Below are 20,502 nucleotides of genomic sequence, written 5' to 3' on the forward strand. Positions count from 1 at the left end.
CTATGTATGTAAATTTCACATTCATCATACATCTGCCTCAGTGCTGTATGCCACATAATTTTTTTTACAGGGTTTAAATTAACCAATTTTCTTACAAATCTGTTCTGCAGCCAATCGCTGCTTCATAAGAGTTGTCACTCAATGTCAGCCCTGCAACTGCCTTTGCTACTGAAATACAATTTCAGTTAAGTGAACTTTTCCCTTTTGCACAGTGCACCATTGCTATAAATTGCCATCTCAAACTCGCTCCAGAGTTTTTGCCAAGAACTTACTATGCCATTAAACTTCTCTATAATGAGCTTCAGTAGTTTAACTAATCATCAATATAGCACTCTCTCTCTTTTCTATCACTTGCATCACCGAGTCTTGCATAGTTACTCACATATTCATTGCTCTTTTCTATTCTTCTTCTTGCATGAATTCTCCACATAATTACATCTTAATAATCTTCTGTGCTTGCTACCTCCAGCTCCTGATCAGCTAAACAGACCCCTCTTTGATTTCTTTTTTCAGTTCCACAAAGAAGTATTCCTTGATGTACAGCATCAACAACATCTGTCCGAGTTTCTCAGAATATGAAGTTCCCTTGTTCATCTCCTTCGAAAGGTCGGTTAGAAATAGGGATGCTCTGATCAGGTTTTTAAAGTCCAATACAGATCACAGATTTCATGTTACTGGATCGGTTGATTCCAAATTTATTTTCTTTATCCCTTTAAAAAACTTTTTACACTGCATAAACAGATGCACACATGCACTATGTTCTATATTTAAGTGTTAATTTTCTTATTTTCACCATTTCCCTAAGAAAATTATATACACATACAAACACACACTGACACAATCGATTAATTGATATTGGCAATTTAAAACCTATGTATTAAAGCAGTGTTCATCATTAATTACACTACAACTTTTTTGCCTTTTAAAATATACATTTATCTATACTTATCTATACATGTATTTTCTTATCCTTCAGTGCACCAGCTAGACTTTGGCAATTTTTGCGGTGAAATTATAAATAAGGATTACCATTTTAATAATACTGTACCTTTTCTTACCAAAACATATACTGTATGACAACACAAATAAGAGGAAGAGTACAACTCTTTAAAAAAAAGTCTTAAACATATGAAATTATCGTAAGATGTTTATCAAAACAACACAAGGCTAACATGCTTAATAAATTCACAAGTAAATGACAAATTTTACTGTTAATCTAACAAGTCTGTTGTTTATTAATCAGCAATTTCAAATTCTTTTTTGTCTTTTCTTTTTCCAATTAAAAATGTAAACTGCTGTACATAACATAAGCTCTGGGCCCAAACTAAGACAAACAGTGTCCCATTTTAATTAACACTAGAATTACCAGAGCCTACGATTTAAGGCCCACCTTAAATCCATTCGCACCTCTCCCTCAGCGTCTTTTGTCCTGTAAATGTGCCGATTAAGACAAGCAGCCTGCTATTCCATCCCCCACCGCCGCGGACAATGCACAAACTTCTCCCAGCTCATGCCTTGATTGATTATCTGGGAGTGAAGTGCTGGAGTTTTAGAGTGGAAATAATAGATTGTTATTTGGAACACATGCATTTCATGTGTGTTCCGTTTCTATAATAATCTGTGTAAACACATTGTTAAAACAGAAACGTTTGTCATATTTTAGTAGTAAATAATAAAATGTTGACATAAACTATATAATGTGTGAAGCCTGAAGTCCAAAGATCAAATAAACACTTTCACAAAAGGTTCAAGGACGATACAAAAGCTTCCGTGGCATAGCGGTAAGATTTTCTGACTTGTAATCAAGAGTCCGCGGTTTGATCCCGTCTGCCTCCTGTATTTGCCGTTTTCAGTAATGAGCTGCTCTTATTGTTAATATTATACAGTACACACATACATTTGGTTTGCGTCTGTAACAGACGGTGTACATTTATAGGACTTGTGAAAGTTACCGTTTTTTTTTTCACTTTTATTCTCTCAGTCACGATCGTGATACATACTACCGCCCTAGGGATCTGACGCTGTTAGCTTTTATTTGAAACTGGGAGTAACTGTAGATGTGAGTGGTGTTTTGAGGCAATGGAACTGGACATTCTCCGATCGAGAGGGATAAAAGCTGGCACACAAACGCTGGTGAATCTGCCTTCTTCGTATCTCACCATCACTTGATTTTTTATATTCAGTTTTATTGAGTGTTCCTGCTCACACTGAATTAGTATTAGGCTATTTCATGGGCAGGTGTGGGCAAGTCCGTCATTATGTCATTATCAATTAAGCAGATAAAAGGGAGTTGATTTGAGGTGTTGTAGCGAACTCCCCTAATTGTTGAATGAGGAGCCCGGAACACACGAAAAACTCCTACTCTTAGGAAAAATACTACTATAATGTCCGAAAACCGACAGAACCTTCGACCCAATTTTGATATCCCCAGATGAAGTTGTTTATGGATTTATACAAAAAAACAATGAAATAATTACCCAACAGTTGTTTAGCCAAATCAAAAGAATATATATTATAAATCAAACCAATAATAAACACCAAGTAATAGGACCCCCCCTTTTACCCTTATATAATATCCAGAAAGAAAGCAAGAAAGAAAGCAAGAAAGAAAGCCAGGAAAAGAAACAGAGATATATCCTATTTAACAACACCCCCCATAAATTTACAGTAAATATCTGTAGGAATACACATATATACACATATATACAAATATAAATTAGATATACAGTCTCACAATCCCCACTCGTTCCCCAGTCCCTTTTATATATAGTGGATTTAAAGAGTTTAGCCACACGGCCTGGGAAGTCTGTGAATAATCCAGTAATCCAGTCACTAAGCTCCGCTGACTAGAAAACTGCATTTAAAGGTAAAAAGGAGCAATCTCACTGGCTTGGCGACGATTCTTCGTTAAAAACTGCAATCCGTCTCACACGGGAGTCTGAGCATTAGCATCCTTCCATGGCCGCTGCCCTCATCACAAATCCAACTTAAAGCTGTGCCCTCCGAAGATCACAGCTCTTCGTTGCGTCCAACCGTGATTTCGGAGCCTTCCGTGCTTTACCAATCGCTTCTTTTACCAATTCCGTTCTCCTTCCCAGCTACTTCTTTTAACCAACTTCCTTCTTCCTCCGCCCTCCTCGCTTCTTTACTTTTTCTTCTCTCCCTTTTTAAACTACGCGCCTCCTTGCCTTTTAAGGAAGATTTACATCACACCAAAGTTCATTTCGGCAGGGACCCTCAGGCGTTGTTTGGACCCCTACTCCCCTTAAAGAGATATCCCATAAACATTAATTGCCGGGGACATCATCACTAAAGGGCAAGCGGCAGAAACAGTTAAAAGCATATAATAAAAACAATATGTGACAACCGTTACAGTGTGGTGCTTGCATGTGGAAGATTTTGCTGTGAATAGATAACATGCTGTCAAAGGAGCTCTCCATGCAGGTGAAAGAAGCCATCCTTAAGCTGCGAAAACAGAAAAAACCCATCCGAGAAATTGCTACAATATTACGAGTGGCAAAATCTACAGTTTGGTACATCCTGAGAAAGAAAGCAAGCACTGGTGAACTCAGCAACGCAAAAAGACCTGGACGTCCACGGAAGACAACAGTGGTGGATGATCGTAGAATCATTTCCATGGTGAAGAGAAACCCCTTCACAACAGCCAACCAAGTGAACAACACTCTCCAGGGGGTAGGCATATCGATATCCAAGTCTACCATAAAGGGAAGACTGCATGAAAGTAAATGCAGAGGGTGCACTGCAAGGTGCAAGCCACTCATAAGCCTCAAGAATAGAAAGGCTGGATTGGACTTTGCTAAAGAACATCTAAAAAAGCCAGCACAGTTCTGGAAAAACATTCTTTGGACAGATGAAACCAAGAACCATTCTCTACCAGAATGATGGCAAGAAAAAAGTATGGAGAAGGCGTGGAACAGCTCATTATCCAAAGCATACCACATCATCTGTAAAACACAGTGGAGGCAGTGTGATGGCTTGGGCGTGCATGGCTGCCAGTGGCACTGGGACACTAGTGTTTATTGATGATGTGACACAGGACAGAAGCAGCCGAATGAATTCTGAGGTGTTCAGAGACATACTGTCTGCTCAAATCCAGCTAAATGCAGTCAAATTGATTGGGCTGCTTTTCATGATACAGATGGACAATGACCCAAAACATACAGCCAAAGCAACCCAGGAGTTTATTAAAGCAAAGAAGTTGAAAATTCTTGAATGGGCAAGTCAGTCACCTGATCTTAACCCAATTCAGCATGCATTTCACTTGTTGAAGACTAAACTTCAGACAGAAAGGCCCACATACAAACAGCAACTGAAAGCCGCTGCAGTAAAGGCCTGGCAGAGCATTAAAAAGGAGGAAACCCAGCATCTGGTGATGTCCATGAGTTCAAGACTTCAGGCTGTCATTGCAAGCAAAGTATTAGAAATGAACATTTTATTTACAGTTATTTAATTTGTCCAATTACTTTTGAGCCCCTGAAATGAAGGGATTGTGTTAAAAAAATGCTTTAGTTGCCTCACATTTTTATGCAATCGTTTTGTTCACCCCACTGAATTAAATCTGAAAGTCTGCACTTCAACTGCATCGGAGTCATTTTATTTAAAATTTATTGTGGTAATGTACAGAACCAAAATTAGAAAAAAGTTGTTTCTGTACAAATATTTATGGACCTAACTGTATTACACCCGTTTCTTTAATGTAAAGGCTAATATTCCAATCATTTCTCCCTATTTGGTAAAACAAACCTTGACTTGCTGCTCTTTGTTTACACTTCAGGAAGTTCACTGTAAAAACAAAAGATGTACACTGGCTTAACTACCTTGCATAAAGAAGCACTGTAACTAATTTTACTTAAAAGCTTAGAAAAGGATCGCTTTTTGTGATTGACAAATTTACCAATCACTGCACAAGTCTTTTGTAGTGAAAATCAACTGATATAGACTGGCAGCCAATTGATTGGAGCATCCCTAATCAAACGTTGTTGTAGATCCTTGCTTTTGTCTCATCCAATCAAATCACTCAGCCATTTCTGTTTACATGCTAGTTAAACTTCCTTGCAATTTCCTGGTATATTGGCACCAAAATAGTGATGTAGAACAGAACTTCAGTTCTATACAATGTGTTGTTCTTTATGAAACAAAATGTTTACTTATAATTTAGTGTAAAACAACAATAAACAAGTTCACTTAACCACTTTAACAACAACCTTACAACAATACTTACAATACACACATAACTGTAACAGTTTCATCTTTTACTATTAACACAACTATTTTTGCCTGCATCAGCCTTATCACTGATTACATATTAAAATCATTATACTTTGTACTGTGGAATAATAAAAACATGTTGACTTTTCATATATTTATCTTTCATTCCTTGAAGGTAGAGTATGAGGTACTTTGCAGTTAAAGAAGAGACAATTTTGCTATAAGTATGCAATAATAATTGCTGTTTGAAACTGCTGTGGTGTTTATTAGGTTTGACAATTAAAATAGTTTCATATGTTCAGGTACAAAACTGCAAACAAAGAGATGATACTGGATGTTGCTGTCACATTTGTTTTATGTTTGTGATTTTGACATATAGTCTGTCAATTTCTAACTTTTTATAGAAAATTTAACATTTACAGTTTCGCAATTTAAAATTTTCTATTGCGACTAGCAATAATAGTGTATGGTCTACTTTTAAAACTTTAAATCTCATTCCAGTTACAATGTACTTTCCAAATGATAATGCAGTCAATTTTCTACAAATATGAACTAATAATTCCAATTTAAAATCAATAAAGCTGTTGTGTGGTTTGTTTAGATTTTCCAACAAATGATTTTGAACATAATAAACATGTAAAGCTGAATCTTTTGGAATATAATTGCCATATACTACACAACATTCCATTTGTTTCTGTGTGCATATATGTGGTTAATATGCTTTTAAATAAATACAATTTATTTTATCACTATGTATCACTGCTTATGCTTTATTAATTTAGGTTGATTTTTCCTAAAGTAACTGAATTTCATTTTTCTCACCCTACATGTACTGTTTTACTTTTATCCATGCAATAGTACTTCAACTTTTCTACAGCATTAATAACACTGAAATTTTCTTCAACATTTCTACTTGAGTAGATTTTTTTTAGCATTTTGTCCGGCTCTTTAATGAACAAAAACTCACCTGTGTAAAACTAATTTTCATTTATCCATTTCAAATTGACTTGTCCAGTTCAGGATCACATGGAGACAATGGAAACTAATGCTAGATGAGGCGCCATAATTGTTTACAAAATACTATCAGAATAAGTGAAAAGGAAGCAACACAAAAAGCATATACTAAACTAGTTAATCACAGGTGTGAGGATTTGGGGTTCTTCGTTGCCATCTATATATATAATTCACTAAGCCGCCGACAAGTAGACACCCATGGAAAGCACGCAAGACAGCCACGCCCACCAACTCGGACACGACGCCTCGGAAAACACGCCGTCATTTATGTTCGTCTGTGCTACAGTCCACATGCACCTCTGAGCCACGTTGACTTTTCGGTTACGACGCACGACCGCGTGCACAATCGCAAACTGTTTTACACGCTACATACAGCAATTCGCATCCGCGACAAACATGCATCTTCTTAGATGGTCCTGCTGGAACCCGGAAAACGTTTCCCCGCCCACCAACACTCCTTATTCCCCGGCCCGCGTCCACCGCATCTGCGACAAACATGCGTCTTCTTAGTTGGTCCTGCTGGAACACGTAAAACATTTCCCCGCCCACCAACACTCCTTATTCCCCGGCCCGCGTCCACCCTCACTCTCTAGGCATTCACACTGCCTGCTCATGTGCCCGGACGCAACAACTCACCGACCACCCCGTAAGTCGCTTTCGTCTGTGCTAGGAGTCCACATGCACCTCTGAGCCACTTGACTTTTCATTATTCTTTCGGTTACAACACCCGACCGCGTCCACCATCAAAAACCATGGGATAGGAACAACGAAGCCCCGCCCAGAAACTCTACCCCTCCTCCCACATGATAGGGAACGCACCTCCGAGCACTGCCCACCAACTCGAATAGCTCATCAAACACATACTCACTGTGCTGTGGTCCAAATCCAGCTCTGAGCCACATTGACTGTTCATGTGCCCTCCATGGCTACCGCTTCAAATGTATTTCATGGAAACAACACTTCTTTCAATGTTACAGAAATTCCTGCATCAGGTAACTGTTTGTTTCTATCAGTCGGGTTTTTCTGGAAAAATGTCATTGACGAAACTGTTGCTCTCAAACTTCGCAACATGGCTGTTGGCTTTGTTTGTCAACATTGGGATAACTTCGGCGACGTGGTGTCCGTTGTTGTTAGTCACAGAGGCATTGTTATACAGTCTGCTCAACAATACGCTGACTACATGAATACGTCCAGAGTCTATGGTGGCGAGGCAGAAATTGTGGCACTGTCCCAAATCATTTCAGCTACTATCACCATTTACTTCCAAGAACGTCCTCATGCCTCTCCTCGAGTTTACAATCCGGCCCAACGTCTCACCATATCCCGGCTCTTTAGCGGTCCTTTGGATCATGGGCATTAGGAGGTTCTCATGCCTCTCAAATACACACGTGATAACCTTCTGTTGACATCTTTTGACGCTGTCGGTATGTGCACACAGGGTGCACACCCACTTGCTCGACACACTAATGTGACGTCACCTGCCCACTCTCCTCTTCCTGAAAAACATTTAAAGACACACACCCCATGAACACACGCATTCCACACAGGACTTTCAATGCACCTTTTGTTCCAAAAGCTTCCGAGTGCAGAGATATCTGAACGCACATTTAAAAAAAACACAACACTTAACGAATGATGCAATGTGAACATTGCCAGCAATGCTTCAAAACAACTCGCGCTCTCAAGAAACACTTATGAACTCATTCCACTCTCACCTTCAATTGCACATTTTATAATGAGGACTTCACAGGTGAGTTGGATCTCCACAACCATATGCAGATCCATTCAACACAAACATTTGTATGCAAACTTTGCGACAAACACTTTCACGCACGCAGATACCTTACTAACCATCTCAAAACACATTCCCTGATGAATTCTTTTCAGTGTCAACACTGCTCCAAAAACCTTCACGCGCCAGAAATCTCTCAAAGCACATTTAAATACACACTCCACTTAACAAACGCATTCCAAACAGATCTTTCAAAGCACGATTTGTTCAAAAAACGTTCCGAGTGCAGAGATATCTCAACAAGCATTTAAAAACACACTCCACTGAATGAATTATGCAATGTGAACATTGCCGGCAATGCTTTGAAACAATTCATTCCAATTCCCTTCAGTGTCAACACAGCACTAAATCGTTCATGCACAAACATCTCATTCAGTTTTCTGCAGCTTTTCAAGAAGATACCGCCATTCACATCCAAGAACATAACATTGGCCTACCTACCACACTATGTGCTTCTTGCAATGCTCTTCATTGGCCAGCAGAGGTCAACAAATCCGGACATTACACTAATGTCATGTCGGCAAGGTGTCTTTGCCACCGCTATCCAAACCCCCTCTTTTTTTAGAAGACCTCTTGACTGGCAAGAACCCGCTGTCCCGAAATTACTGTGATCATATCAGGGAATACAACTCTGCTTTAGCTTTCGCGTCAATGGGCGCACACATCGCACAACCATCTGGACAAGGACCGTATGCTTTCAGAATCCATGGTCAAATTTAATCACCAGGTCTCTCCTTTATATACCAAACCTGACACGTCACCACAATATGGTCAGCTATATATCTTCGATTCTACTGAGGCTACCAGTCAACGTTTACAAAAGGAATGTAATAGCGCTTGTAGTGACATTTTGTTGCTTCAACTAGACAACATGATACGACAGGTTAATCCCTTCGCAAAGTCTTACATGCAAATGCATGACATTATCACTCACGGTAACCCTGTTACTGCTGTACGAATGGTGTTCATGGAAAATCCAAGTCTGGTTTTGAGAAGGTATAACGCCCCGTCCTGTCAAACTGATGTTGCTGCTATCTTTGTAGGTGAAGACGGGGAACCTCCTGAACAACGCGACATTTGCATATATCCAAGGGGAGATGCTTGCAAGCGTATCTCTGTTCTCAATATGAACTGTGACCCCATGGTTTATCCACTGCTATTCCCTTACGGAGATCCATGCTGGCACATACAATTGACCTATGTTGAGGAAAAGCAAACCACGAATTTTATGCTTTCAGGCTTGCCATGAGATCTTCATTTACTGCACGCACGCTACACTTAATGGATCAACGTGTGTCTACCCAGCGCAGAGAGGCGTGGGTAAGCCGTTGAACCCCATTCGTGCCTGAAACCGGGGCTTGCAATTGTTCCCCACGAACGAGGAATTCCCAGTAAGTGCCCTTTGTACACACCCTCTCCCCCCCGCTACTACCATGGTCGGGTGACTTGGTGGATTATATATAGAAAAGCAGCCAGAACCGCAAAGGACAATGAAAAGTCTACGTGACTCACAGGTGCATGTGAACTGTGTAAAGACGAAAACGACTCAGGTGACGAGTTGGGGGTGGGCACATGAGCAGGCAGTGCATACTGAACGAGAAATCAGCAGACTAGCATGACGGAGGGGGTGGAATGGGCGTCCTTCCCCTCTCCTCCCGTTCCACCCTCCGCGCCTGAGCGCCGTCCACCCCCGTCCCTCGCTCTGGGAGGAGAAGGCACGACGGCGGTCCTCCAGTTTTCAGTCACGGACAATTGTATGTTGGTTCGTACCATGCATTGTTACAATGTTACTTTTCTTGGTGGTTTATTAAATTACGGATTTTTCAAATGTTAATTTTTTCCCTGTGCTTAAAAATCATTAAAAAATGGCCTGATTATGCGGCGTATGGTACGCCGCGGGTTGGCTAGTTAGTCTTATTTAAGCATTTGATCTTGATCTTTTCCCCCCTTTATTCATCCAACCATCCTTCCATTTATTCATCTCCTTGCAATCTGAAGCTGCTTTCTCACATGATGAAGTCAATGTAATTGTAATTTTCAAATGTTAACCACAAACATGTTCTAATGGAATCTGATAGCTTTGGAAAGATGCATTAGCCTTTGATTCAAAAGATACTGTATATTTAATAATTTTAAGATTACTATTCTCTGCTTGGACCAGATTTTTCTCTAATTATTCTAATGTGTTCAGAGGAATGTTGACTGTGGTTGCTCAAAAGTCTCTACTTGGTATGTTTAAAATATTACAATGTATCTTTTTCAGTACAATTATTCAACATGACTTGCTGGGCTTTCAGTATTTTTATCATACAGGTTGTGTCCACGCACTTTCTAGATTTGTTATACCCTTCACAAAAATACAAAAAGCCACAGTATCATACATCCCAGCAGCAACAGACACAAGTATGCATATTTATATGTATATATTGCATGGTATTTTAATTTAAAAAAATGTCTGCATGTTATTTTGTGTTTGATTTAACTATACTCTAGTCACAAATGTGCAAGTGCACATAATGCCATAAATAAAACAGCAGATGAAATAGTAACTTTAAATGAAAAACAAACAAGTTAAATTAGATGTCTACATTATTATTGGGTATGGGGATTCACGTGGGAGGGAGCTACTGCCAAACTAGTCTTCTATCTTTTTTTTTACTTCTTGTTGGCCATTTTGCATGATATTTAGCCAATTCCTTTTTTTTCTTTCAAAAAAGCATTAATTGGCATACATAGCTGTAAAGGGGATGTTGCACAACTTCTGTCTTTTTCCAGTCCAAGTGATAAGCTGTAGATACTTCCCTTTGTGTATAATTTTACTTGTTCATCAATGAAAAAGTGTACACATTTCACACAAACCTTTTTTAGCCATACTAAACAAAGATGCATTCAGTCTCATTACGACTGATTGCTCTATGGACTTTTACCCTTTAAATATTCTCATCCACTGCCAAGCTTTACACTAGACTTGATAACAACAGTTTACCTACATACTCAAGAAAGCTGAAATACTGTAAATACCATACAATACAATTTGGCCTAGAGTGAACACAGTAATATATATATAAAAAAATGAATACCCCCAAAAAAAGAAAGGTTTCTAGAAGAAGTAAAATCCAAAACTGATGAGGTAAATACATTAATGAAGAAGATAGTCATGTTGACTGCAGGGTTTGCTGGTGGCTTGATGCCTGGAGATGTACTATTTGAATTTTACACAAAATACAAGAAGCACCTACGTTTTGATAAACATGTCTATCTGTCTGTCTGTTTGCGGGAAACAATTCAGCTCAACATGGACTAATTTTTTTGTCATTTCGCTCACTTTCTTCATTTGTCAAGACAGTTGAATTGTTGTTGATATTTCTAGACTATGCTGTACAAAGCACTGAAATCTCAAAATCTCCCATTGAAAAGAATTGGCGAATCTATGATAACTTCTGTCTTTAAACAAAGAAACATTCTTTGGAATTTCAACTATGAATTACTTTACTGTTTCAATTTTAGCCTAGAAGTGGTTACACCAACTCGTACATTTTACATATATTCCACTTTTAAGCCCAGGTTACATTAGACAACTTTTCCAGAGATTTTCATTCTTAGCCTTCATTTACATAATCTTAGACAGTCAGAGATAGCTGACACATGTGCTCCCGTTGTAACGGTCGTCTGCAATATGTGTGCGTCCCTGTGAGTTTGTACCTTTCCCCATTCCTGTTATTAGTGGAATGGCTTAATTTGTAAGGCCGGCCAATTGTACATGGGGAGGGGAGCACCTGGTTTGGAAGGCCCAACAGACTGTACGGGGAGGAGCCAACAGTATGTAAATGGGCGGTGGGAAAAAGGAGAGGAGAAGCGGACGCCATCACAGGAAAAGGCAAGAGGGTAAGAGATTGACATGGCATGGAAAACGTCAGGTGAACCCGGGTTCATTTCAGGACGTATTATTTTTCCTTTCTGGTGAAGGTATTCTGGAGAGGTCCCCACGGGCCAGCACAAGGAACTGTTGATCTGTATGTTTCCCGGAACAGGAGGTTATGGTTCGGTGCTTCATGCCCCACCGCAGACTGAGATAGTCATTCTGTACAGAGAATATTTAAAGGACTACGAATACATTATTTTTTTTTCTCTCTCCCTCACTTTCTCTCAAATGTATCTGTTATTAGCGTATGTGTTTAAGTGTTTTGTGCCATAATTTGTGTTGGGTGGAAAGCACTGCAGCGTGATATCATGTATATAGGGTTTTTTTTTGTTACAGTATGTGTGTGTATCTTCTTCCAATAATCATTTTTTTTACTTAACCCTGCATTCACTGGTGTGCCTCTATACTTGGGGTGGTGTAGTAGGTAAGTAGTGTTGGTCACTCGCGGCCCAGATTTTTTTTTTTCCCCCTTTGCTGTCGCTCTTGGAGGGCAGCGCATATTATAATCGTGTCGGTTCTAAGAGTGGTATACCATGAAGCCAATTGTTTAATGTGAAATATCTAATGGCACAGACCAACTAATCTGCAACTGGCTAGGATTAAATCAAAAAGGTTTGATTTTGTCTTTAGTTGGAGGGCTGGGCTCTTAAGTTGCAGGAGTTGAGAACCAATGAGCATTCAGCCAGCAGAACAATGTACAGAATGTAGCAATGAGGAATAATGGATACACGTTTTGAAGCTCACAAACAGAAGATAAGCCCATCTTTCTGATGTTGTGTTTTATGCAGTAAAATAGAATGGAAAAAAGAAAAAAGGTCAGAGACTGTGGCTGAACGCACCTCAGCTATTAAACCTTCATACAGCACTGGTACCACATCAGCCCCATCATGCAAAATGGGGGATGTGAACCTGACAAACAGAAGATAAGATTGTCTGTTTGATGTCTTTTATTTTACATACCAGAACAGAATGGAAAAAGAAATAATGGGCTGAGATCGCTGCTGAAGCCGCTGCAACTGTTAACACTTTGTACAGCGCCTGCTCCATCAGACAGCACGGTATCAGCTGTCAGAAAAGGGGGCAAGCACAACTATACCAGAAGATTGGCACTTAGTTGGTAAATGTGACAGAGGTTGCAATTTTCAGCTGTGTAATTTGACATGGTGCAAAGACAAGGTCAGCGACTTCAAATCGGCATATCTGACATACTCCACAACAAAAAGTCAGGCAACATGACATTGTTTTTTTATTCATCTGTCAGCTGCTTGGATCCCAAATACAAAGCCAGTGAAAGCATGTGCACACAAGCAAGCATCTCATATAGCAGCACCCTTCTCTTGTTGGTTTAGGTAAGTTAACAATAAAAGTAAAAAAAAAAGAAAAAAAAAAAAATCACATCTTTTGAAATAAATGAAAAATGAAAGCAACTATGTAAGCATGTATAAGACTGAAATGACTAAACTAATATCTGCAAATTACTATTATAAAGAATAAACATCAATCTAAAGTTAAAAAGTGTTTGAAATAATGAATCACACAGGAAAGGTTCAGCTCCCCTAAACAATACAAGCATGGCATGGTTTTATAAACAAAACTGCAGCTGATCTGCATCTCAGACACTAGGCATGCAACAGGGACTCCGTTGTGGTATACAGCTTCAACAGCACACAGAGGCTGATTGTGTCACAAATCGCACAGTTGGTGCAGGACTACCCTAAGTTCTCCTGTGCTGAAAGAGTAACTTAGTTGTACAACATACAATACACTGAGCAGGGGTTAAAGTTTGTCTATACCTAAAAAGGGGATCTTTCTTCTCATGAAATTGGGGGTAAAGGCTTGTTTGATTCTTCCTAAGACCTGCCTGCTCCTTCTTTCACTGGCCAGGACTCAATTGTATTCATCGACTGTTCTGAAGCTTTACACTGCGTGCATACACGCATTAATTCTACATTCATGAGAACGCTTTCCAGAAGCGGTTTAATTAACTGACTGGGTGACTTTGCATGTGGATTATGAGATTTTTTTCACCTGTGATAACTTTGTCTTTCATAAATTAGCTTAGTCAATTTGACGCTTTATTTATAAGTTTACATTATTGGATTGCACACAGAACACTCTTTTCTGCTTGTCTGTGCGTTTGAGCCCTAAAGGACCCAGTATGTGTGCTTCTTGGCTTATACCTGATGCTTCCAGAATAACAACACAGGTGTTTTTACTTCAATAAGGTAAGTATTGTGTTAGGTTACTCATTACTTTATAAAGTAATCAGACTACATAATGCATGTAACTTTTAACGTGTTAGTCTAACACTCTCAAGATTATGTTGTTGAGTTTAGCACTGTTAAGTTCACCTCATCAACATAAATTTAGAGACTTCTGAAATATTGAGACAGATTATTCCTATTCCTTAATGAAATTATGTAATCGACCAAGCATTTGCCTCTGAATATTTAGTTTGTGGATGCTTCTACACGTGGCTGCTAAACGCGTGAGCGAAACAAACACAAACATACACTGACAAAGGACAGTAAAACCTTGATTATCTGTCAGGGGTCGGGACCGAGGCTGTGACGGATAAGAGAAAAGACTGATAACAGAACAGCTACTTTAAAAATGACACACAGTAGATTAGTTTAGCAATAGTAGTATTTATTTACCAAAAAAACTATATTAACAAAATATAATATAGTATTAACAAAATTAACTTATATAATATTGTAATGACCGGTGTAATAAGCACATACAACTCAGAGGTACTGGAGTTTTCTACGTTTTACTTGGAGTCTTCATTCCGTAACAAACAGTGCCCTGTCTTATACTCTGTTATCTGGGTTACAGAGCACATCTCCAAAACAATAAAAGAACACTTTCCCAACTGATAATTACCTCCTGCCACTCACATTCTGTTTTTTTTCTATACCACAAACTGTCATATTTATTGTCTCCTGACTCTCTACTCAAAACTTCCTTTCTGCCGCACCTTCCTATTTCTCCCAACTTCTCCTGTCACTCATCTACCAAGCGGCGTGTCCAACCCTCACAGAACAGAAGCCCTTCACCCAGTCCTATCACTTACTCAGCATTCCACCCTTTCTGCTCCTGCACAGTGCATCACAAGCTGCCAGCACGTCACAATATATTAACAAAACAGAACAGAATTTAAAAAGAACATTACACTGCAGAAGAACATTAACATTAATACAGAATAACATTACCATCAGCGGTTTCCATTTTCAACCCGTTTTTTAATTTTATCAGCAACTCAGCATCATGCTTTATGTCGTTCACTGTTGTTCTTCCTACTCCATAAATTGAAGCAATACTTGAAGCACTTTTGCCATTTTGTAAACATTTAATAATTTCAATATTTTGTGACAATTCCAGAACCACACGCATATGTTTATCTGCCATAACAATGTATTGTAGTTTAATTATAACAAAAGAGAAAAGCTACGAAATGCTGTTAAAGTGGAAGGTATGTAACTGACACTGTGATCAAAATGCAGCATGACATGTGGTGCTGGGCAAGAACACTATACACTAGCAGAAGAGAGAGTTGTTCCAAAGTGCAGAGCTTGCACTGTATCGTGCAGCAGTAGTAATAGACAGATTGTGGCATGCACATTGTTTTGTTTTTTTTTTTTCCCTGACGGTTAATCGAGTGATGGATAACCAAGGTTTTACTGTATAAGGAAAATGCAGACTACAATATCCTTAACAGTAATCGGGTTAAGGGTTCATATGGCCAAATAGTCAGGTCATCCACGGCAGAATCTACTTCTGTTAACCAGGTTTCTCGCAAGCCGATAACCCAGTTTCTGCAACTGAAATAAGAGAGTTTACATGGCATTTTAGAAACTAAGCTTTTGAGAATAACAGAGATATTGAGGTGCACGCAAACACTCAGTGTCGTGCTTAAGAAAACTGAACTTCACTCACAGGCCCCCCTTCTCCAACAAACATCAATCAATGCCATTTTTGCATTCCTTGAACAGGAATCTGCTATGTAAGTATCTGAGTCACCACAAGCCTTTTTAACAGCACTTTACAATGTTGTGCAGTTAAAAATGTAGCCTAACGACAACATATTTAATGTAGTCTAACACATGTAAGTGCATTCGATTATCACTGTTTTTTGTGAATATGACTCATTGTTACAAAAATATTTAATAAACAAAAATGTGACAATTGACACTTTTAATTAAAATTAGTAAAATAAAAAAATAACTGACTCTTGGATAAATCATGTATACATTTTTAACTTGTTAATATACACTGAAAACTTCACAAACAAAACCATTCAAGTAAAAACAGTGACTGTGAAAAGGTAAAACGTAGTGGCTTAACAGGAAAACAGAAAAACTTTGAAAGGTAAAGAGAAACGGTACACTTTAGACAAATCAAAGCAACCTGAGAATATATTTTTCATTCCAACAAAGTAAATACCAAAAAAATTGTTGGTCTTTAGTCTAATCATTTGGATAATTAGATATCGTCCACTGGATTTTACTAGTTGGGCAATAGGAAGGAACTGTGTTATTCAAAGTTGCTTTAGACTGTATGTGCTGTATTTCTTCAATGACCACAAACCACACTCTTTTCTTAAGATTACTAGCTTGCATACTATCTGTGGTATTAAACGTTTTGAAAGAATTAGATCAAACGACTGCTTTAAAATCTTCACTCACAACCAAGAATAATATCTAAAGTTCAAAACGGATAGTTTCCGTGTGGCAGCTATAACCCAATTTCATTTATCTTTTCATTTAACTTTCATTTAAACTTTTTCATGCGACTTGAATTCCACAACGTATTGTGCATGATGTGTAAAATCTAAGATTAGAAAACATGTGGTCACCAGTGATAATTCAGAGATGACACGTTTCGGAGACTTCAACTTGTTAAAAAGCTTTCTAAAGAACTGCTTCAAATGACGCCACTCTGGGACGAAATAAATGTTACCACTGCTGAAGAAAGTCAGGTGTATGGTTTTGTCTTTTCCTTCGGTTGTATGAACACAGTCGTGGCGAGCGTCAAAACTTGCAGATTAGTTAAGGTGGCCGATCCAGTTTAACTAGGTAACAAATAAGCCAGGAGGCCTTCGCGATGGGTGAAATGCAAACTAGATGTCATGAAAAAGTTTATTTTTGGGGTTCAGTGTCGCATTTTCCTATTCAGCAACAGGTTATGAAATCAAAAATACCCGGACGTCCCTCCAGAATAGATCGATTTACTACTGCCAAATTACCCGAAGACAGCGAGTAACGCCTGTAAAGGAGAACCTTTCCGGGTACCTCCTGTTACACGCCGCGGACAGTTGGACATGTAAATTGTTCGCTTACCATGCTGCTGGATTCATTGGAGTCAAAGTTTAATTGCCGAGATGTTTTGTGCGCTTGTCTTTGGCAGAAATTAATGTTTATTCAGCACAGCTGTCATAAACCTCCAAAGAGCGCATTGTCGGCGCTACCCAGAAGTCTCCAAACTGAAAGTCGCCTTGTCCCGCCCACCTCATATACGTCACCAAGGTGAGTGGCGCGTGTACCTGAGGCGGGCTGGGTTAGCATTTCATCGGATCAGGAAAGTTGTACTTGTATTGAGCGGGGTTAGAACGCTACAGAACATTACTAAACTGAGCAGAAATAAAATATTTACTTCAGGAAATTACAACAAAGTGTTTACAATAAAGCCCTTAAAGTTAATACAAATTCAAATCCAGTTTTTGGGTACTGAAAATATTAGGCGGCTGCAGAAAACTCATTCAATTGTACTTCTTCATTTATTCTCATTGGGTTACTAGGGTGTTGTACCGTGTTAGCCATTATGAATGTAGAGAAAAGCCAAGCAAAATGACACATTTAATTGGCTAACTAATAAGATTACAATATGCAAGCTTTCGAGGCAACTCAGGTCCCCTTCTTCAGGCAACATGTAATCAAGATTACATTACAAGATTATATCTTACCTGAAGAAGGGGCCTGAGTTGCCTCGAAAGCTTGCATATTGTAATCTTTTTAGTTAGCCAATAAAAGGTGTCATTTTGCTTGGCTTTTCTCCTTGGGTTGTAACCGAAGCTTTAACATTGCAATGATTTGTGGTACCTTGTTCTCAAAAGTCTACTCACGCTCTAATGATCTGCTTCAGCATTTTTTTAAAAGGTAAGTTTTAGCAACATTTAAAGAGCTACTGAATGAATGAATGAATAAATAAATAAATAAATGAAATGCATTCGGATTTTTTTTCCACTTTATGTGAATGAAGTTACGTAATTTATAAAACATTTTTAAATAGGGCTCACTGTGGTTTGCTCTGCTGTCTTACAACTCATGTCCATGGACTCTTAGCCCAATCACTGCCTTGTGGAGTTTGTACATTTTCTACATGACTCTTTAGGAATTCCTAATTCAGGTAACGGTTCTGTCTTGATCCCACTTTTGTCAGAATATGCACAAGCTACTCAAACACTGAACTAGATATGCCAATTGGAAAAGGGATGGAATGATGGAGAGATTTATTTTTATATATATATATATATATATATATATATATATATATATATATATATTATATATATATAATCTGCACGGTTTATAAATAATATAATCATGGCTGAACAGGCAGTGGAGGCATTAAATACTGATTTTTGTCTGAACTAATTTATTAATCAGATTTTAATGTTTGCTTTTAATTTTATTCTTTACTAAGTAGAGTCTTAGTTTTCCTCTCAACTCTTTCATTTAGGAATATACTGCATAGTGTTGAATTCTGTATGAAACTTAGATGTACATTAAAATCATTAGTCAAAACAGACTCATTATCGTCTTTCATTTTTATGCTACATATCAAGTCAGTTTGATTAAAATCCTTTTAAAATTAATTAATGAAAGATGAAGAGACACAGGTGTAACTAACAATGCATCTAGGCAGTCACCAATTCTGTGTCATTAGCAACTGCTCATCATCAAGTCCACCCATACATTTCCGGAACCAGTGTGATAAAGTTGTGTGGGAGATACAGAATTTTAAGACAGCATTGGTCTCCAACTTGTGCAATGTACCGGTTCATTGCAGGACACAATAACTCACAACTCACAGGTGAAGTGGTGGCTCTGAGGCTAGAGATCTGCACTGGCAATCGGAAGGTTGCCGGTTTGAATCCCGTCAATGCCAATAGGGACTCTGCTCTGTTGGGCCCTTAAGCAAGGCCCTTAACCTGCAATTGCTGAGCGCTTTGAGTAGTGAGAAAAGCGCTATATAAATGCAAAAAATTATTATTATTATTATTACAATGGGACAATTTAACATCACCATCTAAACTTGTTTTTTTTCCTTTTCAAAACTGCATAGAACTGGAGTTTATCTTGGCAGCACTAGCCACAAGGTAGGAATCAATTCTGGATAGGATGCCAGTTTACCATTAGGCATGTCTTATTTTTAAAAAGCTGAAAGAAATACCAATTTCAACAAATAATTTCAAGAGACACGCTGCTGAATATAAAAAAAATAAAGTCTGTGTTACTTGGTATTGCATGTTACAAAATTAGAGCAAAACAAATTTTAAGAGTTTAATTAAAATAATTCACCCAGAAAGAGATTGGTTGGACACAAAAATAAATGAGCATCTTAGGAGCCCTGACTAAGTGTTAAGTTTTCATCAGTACTTTCTGTTCTCAAATATTCAGCACCTAAAACGGATGTATTGAAAGCCCATGTAACACCTCCTTTGTTGTTCTTGGTTGCCATTGAACAATACCAGAATCTCAGATTTTGTGGCTCTGGGAGTTAGTAGAAATCTGCACTCACTCAGGTTTCTTGCAGAATTCAACTGCTAACACATCTTACATGCATAATAGCAATCTGCATTAAAAGAATTATCAATACAAGTTTGATGAATTAAATCCTAACCAATTTGTTCTTCTTCAAAGAACTGGTGATACACTACAAAAAGAGATTAACGTTTGAAAATTCTCAAAAACACCCCTCCCATTGAATCTGCCATTATAAATGGAGTCATTGCTGATGATCACTATAGTTTGAAATGGGAGACAAAAGTGTTAACGTACAGTATGTAATTCCTCAAATGGAAGTCTTCATAGAAGTAAGTACTGGTCTATTTTGTTGGTCAACTCACTGCAAGAATGTTTATTTCTTTAGTAAGAGATTTTATTTGAAATGACACAAACTGAAATGAGCTGTCAGGAGGAAAGGGGGATTGTGGGCTTTGACTGAACACTAAACACAGCAATATACACGTTGAGTCAAAAATAGGAAGTAACATTAAAGGCTATATTAACCGGGATGCCTACATTTCCTGTGACATATTTTGGATTCCTCCAATACAGATAATACTTGTCATGCTATTCATTTTATTCCTAAAGCAGCCAATCATCTTATTTAAAAGTATTGCTTCTCTTCTACACCATCATTATAGTTTTGCTTTACAGTATAAGAATTTGCAAAATTATAGCACAAAATTGCAACTATATAGGTTGTAATTTTGGTTCATATATAGTATTAATTATATAATGTATGATCTGTTGCCCAG

General features: G+C 38.3%; 1 protein-coding gene across 2 annotated transcripts in view; it reads right to left on the reverse strand.

Moving 5' to 3' along the window:
* The window catches only part of ap1s3a (adaptor related protein complex 1 subunit sigma 3a), a 43,414-nt gene extending 25,936 nt beyond the window's left edge, over positions 1-17,478 (reverse strand). Inside the window, exon 1 of one of the 2 annotated variants that reach the window (XM_051922437.1) lies at positions 17,300-17,478. In XM_051922437.1, coding sequence (XP_051778397.1) covers positions 17,300-17,302 — 3 coding nt within the window. In that variant the 5' untranslated portion in view covers positions 17,303-17,478. The remainder of the gene's footprint in view (positions 1-17,299) is intronic. The other variant, XM_028794417.2, reaches the window with a different exon arrangement.
* Positions 17,479-20,502: the final 3,024 nt, after the last annotated feature.

Source organism: Erpetoichthys calabaricus, chromosome 2, assembly GCF_900747795.2.
Source record: "Erpetoichthys calabaricus chromosome 2, fErpCal1.3, whole genome shotgun sequence".
In the NCBI taxonomy this organism is placed as follows: Eukaryota; Metazoa; Chordata; class Cladistia; order Polypteriformes; family Polypteridae; genus Erpetoichthys; species Erpetoichthys calabaricus.